At 34.9% G+C, this 4,229-nt stretch overlaps 2 protein-coding genes across 2 annotated transcripts in view; both read right to left on the bottom strand.

Moving 5' to 3' along the window:
• LOC111051504 (calpain-A-like) overlaps positions 1–2,035 on the bottom strand; it is a 62,984-nt gene extending 60,949 nt beyond the window's left edge. The window contains exon 1 of the mRNA XM_039439079.1: positions 1,659–2,035. Coding sequence (XP_039295013.1) covers positions 1,659–1,826 — 168 coding nt within the window. The 5' untranslated portion in view covers positions 1,827–2,035. The remainder of the gene's footprint in view (positions 1–1,658) is intronic.
• A 720-nt stretch (positions 2,036–2,755) lies between these two features.
• The window catches only part of LOC120353930 (calpain-A-like), a 28,105-nt gene continuing 26,631 nt past the window's right edge, over positions 2,756–4,229 (bottom strand). Inside the window, exon 7 of the mRNA XM_039439477.1 lies at positions 2,756–2,893. Within this exon, the coding sequence (XP_039295411.1) occupies positions 2,756–2,893 (138 nt within the window). The remainder of the gene's footprint in view (positions 2,894–4,229) is intronic.

The raw sequence follows: 4,229 nt of genomic DNA on the forward strand, positions 1-4,229 counted from the left end.
TTTTATTATCCACAGTCGAAGAAAGTCTCAGCTGTTTTTCCAAGAATGAATTATCCTTTCAATGTCGTTCAGCGAGTTTTCCCAGGGATGAGACCTAGTGTCGAATTAATATCATAAACCTACTATATTCCGAATTTCGTTAGAGCCGTTTACGAGATCCGTAACCAGAAATAAATATAAATAACCAAATATGAAAATACAAAAATTGCTCGCTCAATATTATAGGATGTCGATTCCGGAAGTCATTTCAACTGATGTCTTTAATAATTTTTCGACATCATTCAAGCACAGAATCATCACTCATAATGTTTCTTGTGTGAATTGTCTCCATTGGATACATGCTGAACGATTGTCTTTTGCTTGCAAAAACGAGTAACGCTACGTGATTGAAAGGTTAGACTCACTGGCTATGCTAGTCCCCAATCAAGATAATATTGTAATTAAACCAGATCTAGCCAGTCGAACCGTCTAGTCAGGCAGGACCCCCAGCTGGATTATCCATCCAGGTTTCAGACCAGCAAGGTTATTTCTTGAGCTTACTTCCCTCTGTCAAATATCCAATCGAGACATTCAGATTCGATTCAATCACGTAATAGTTCCAATAATTATGAAGCGCAGGGTTGCAAAAATCTCTTCTTCAATCAGATTAATGAAAAATTTAGTGAATACCCACATAGAGACATTATAATTCCTTCAAAGTTTGGGCATTTTCAATTGTTTGTAATTGATTTGATTATTTTTAGATTTGAAAAAATCTGTGTTTTTTATTATGAATTGGAGTGTAACTCAAAAATGTGAAAGTAACACATAGCTGCCTACTAACATTTGGACTGTTGTATAAATCAGAATTGAACCGTTTTGGGCTTTAGCCTGTGGTACTTTTCTAAAAGTTGTGTAATTCTGAGTGATTAAATAAACAAAATTTCATTATTTATATCTATTCTTCATGATGATTAAGATAATGATATCATCATATTATGATATTTTGAAATATACATGAAGGAGGGAACTAACAAAACATAGCCTACAATTCAAACCCTTTCAGCAAGTTTAAATTTACTTGTGAAATCTAGGAAAACACATTGTAAAACGCTGGAAACGCAACCTACAATTCAAACCCCTTCAGCAAGTTTCAATTCACTTGTGAAATCTAGGAAAACACAATGAAAAACGCTGGAAAACGCCGATTTCAGGTTAATTTTTGACGTAACTTCGAATCACACTACTTTATCTTTACACAGTTCATTTCGTAACCTTAGCTGAACCTTTGTATTAGATTTTTATATTTTCTGTCAATTAGTTTTTGAAGAAGCTGATAAAACGCTGAAAAATGCAGGAAACATGCAGATTCTAGGCATTTATTTCAAAACTCTTCTAATATAATATTTTCAATATCTTAGCCGACTCACTGACATTTTTACGTTTTATTGTTTCATGAAATTTTCTATTTATCAGTCCTTGAAAATGCTGGGAAAAAGCAGAAAAATGCTGGAAACATGCAGATTTCAGGCCTATCTTTGATTTTTTTTCTAGATAAGTGCTTTGTGTCAACCACCCGTCCACCGCCAATCAAGTCCAATTAGCCCCTCCCGAAACCAAATTCTGGATTCGAGTATCTACAGTCCATAAAAATGAAATTGGTGAAAGTCACTGCTTACCACTTTGAATTTAGCCAGTGACGGCATAGGCGCAGCTCTGGTCTTCTTCACAGTTTTGATAGGAACATCATTCTCCTTATTTTCCGACTTGAAATTGCCCACCAAGTTACCGACTCCATTCAACAAGTGCATCGCTTGCTCGGTGTGATCCGCGTCGTTGACACTCATGTTGATATTTCTTTGTGAGTCAAACTGCTCTTACAACACGGTAGAACACAAAACAAGATGCGGTAAACTACACTGGAAAATTGCACTGCGCAAAACTAGGGGGCGATTTTCACTTGGAAATTAGAGAAAAGTTTAGAACAGTCGATGACAAGCGACTTGCTACAATGAAGCTATTAAGAGTAAGACCGCAATTTGTCCTCACAGCTCTGTCTTACTCCCTACTAATGGTTAGTTGGCAACTCAACCGTGTATATATAGGCTACTGTATTCAGCCTTCTATCAACAATGAGTTGATTAGGTGTCGATCGTCAACTGCATTCATCAAGAGCTCGTTTTACAAGCCGTGGGAGAGAAGATTCATAAGATGTTGATACTGCATGCCAACATCAGATATAAGCTGCAAATTCTTCCATTACTTGCACCTAGGTATAACCCAATACCCGGGTAGAATAGGTTTCATCCAATAGAGTTGTGAGTAACCAGCTTTTGGAGCAGTCCTACTGCCGTGAAGCTGACCCCACCATATCGAGCCAGAAATTTGAAACATATATATCAATAATTCGGGCTTCCAGGGAATCCAAGTTTCAGAATATGGGCTGGACAGAAAATGAGGTTTATGATTTTCATGATCCATTCATTTATTCTCGACAAAAATTGAATTCTCATAGCCAAGAGAGTAGCGTTTCATATTTTGTTTGATGGAATCATATTTCTATTATTTCTAATCTTAAAAAGTATTTTCACCGTGTGAACGATTTCAAATATATTTTTTATTTGAAGTGATGTTATCATAATTGAAAGTGTTAGTTATTCGTTCTTTTTTTTGCTAACAATTGCACCCACCCATAAATCGAGTGGTTTTATCTCTTGTCGCCCCTACATATTTTAGTTATTTAAAGCGCAGAACCATCTACAATGAACCAAAATTATTACAAAGGCAGAACAATTTTTAGCAGATGAATGTTAAATTCAACAAAAATTCTACTGCTAACCTGCTTGATCTTGAAGGACTTGACGAGAGCCCTTTTGGACCCAGGGGCCCCGGGAGGGCCCTGGACTACAGGTAGCTTCACACAAAAACATAATTCATCTATTCAGCAAGAAAAACATTTATCGAGTTGAATCAACAACAAAATTTAACTTATAACTTATTTAACCTGCTTCGCTTTGGGAATTAAAAGATAAGATTATTTTTGTGAAACATTTATAATCTAAATTCTACCAAAATTGTTATAATCGATTTTGAGGTTAGGCCACAACTTGACATAAGAATTATTGAGTCAAATCATTTGAATAATCATTGATGTGTTGGAACTGCTCTATAAAATAGTAGTCCAATTGCAGAGAATTTTGTAGAATATTGGGCGGGGCTTAAGAGTCGACCTCGAATTTATTCATTGGCGATTGATATTTCCCATTGACAGTTATCAAATTAGCAGTGATCATGTTATTTTTGCTTTTGTTTGATGCAATTGAAGATTAAATTCCAAATTAAGTTGATTCGGAATTTTATGACTCTCGTATCCATCTATCTCTTGCTTATTCTAAAATTTTTGGCATAGCATGACACTTAATTTTTGTTTCACTTATTCAAAAGTGTGAGATTCTTTCTTTTATGGAAGTCCATTTATACAAAAGAGTCTATTCATAATAGTTAGTATAACATTTATTGTGGCTGATTCCTCATGTCCTAAACTTTACTATCATAAATATTAAAGTGGGATGAATTTGCATAAATCTGAATAGAATTATTCAATCATTTTGATTATTGACTTCCATTATATGATTTCTTTCTTTGATCTTAGCTTGAAACCAAAAGCCTAGAGATGAAAATTTGGATGTAAACTAACATATGACTCAATTTAATTTCTATCTGAAATATAGGGGCACCGAGCTTCGCTTGTTGTTTATTTATTGATAAACAGAACACAATTATTTAAAATGATTTGGGAAGGACTAACAGGCACAGCCCGAAACTGTTTTTTCCACGAATTTTGATTTATACACTATAAATAGTCAAAAAAGTAGGTTATGTTCCATACACTTGAATTCAGATCCAATTTTAATCCAAACATTTGAAAACAGAAAAGTTCTGATTTGGATTGTTCACAGACCAAATCGAATAACAAAAAACACTCACTAATCACTTGAAACAGTAGCACAAAAGCCTATTCAATTCAATCAGGATCGAATTTCATGAGAATTAATCAGAGCAAGTTTTTTTTTAAATAGAAGGCTTCTCTCATTAGTTCTTGTGGTATTTAGTCCGGATAATGGATGACTAGACAGTGCAACTGGCTCTCTCAAGGCCATGGCTGTGTACAAACATAGAGCAACAGAGGAACCAATACAACAGAAGCTGAAAAAATCAGTCCCATTTCTATCACCTCACAATAACCAGGT

This window comes from Nilaparvata lugens, chromosome 12 (assembly GCF_014356525.2).
Source record: "Nilaparvata lugens isolate BPH chromosome 12, ASM1435652v1, whole genome shotgun sequence".
NCBI classification, from domain to species: domain Eukaryota; kingdom Metazoa; phylum Arthropoda; class Insecta; order Hemiptera; family Delphacidae; genus Nilaparvata; species Nilaparvata lugens.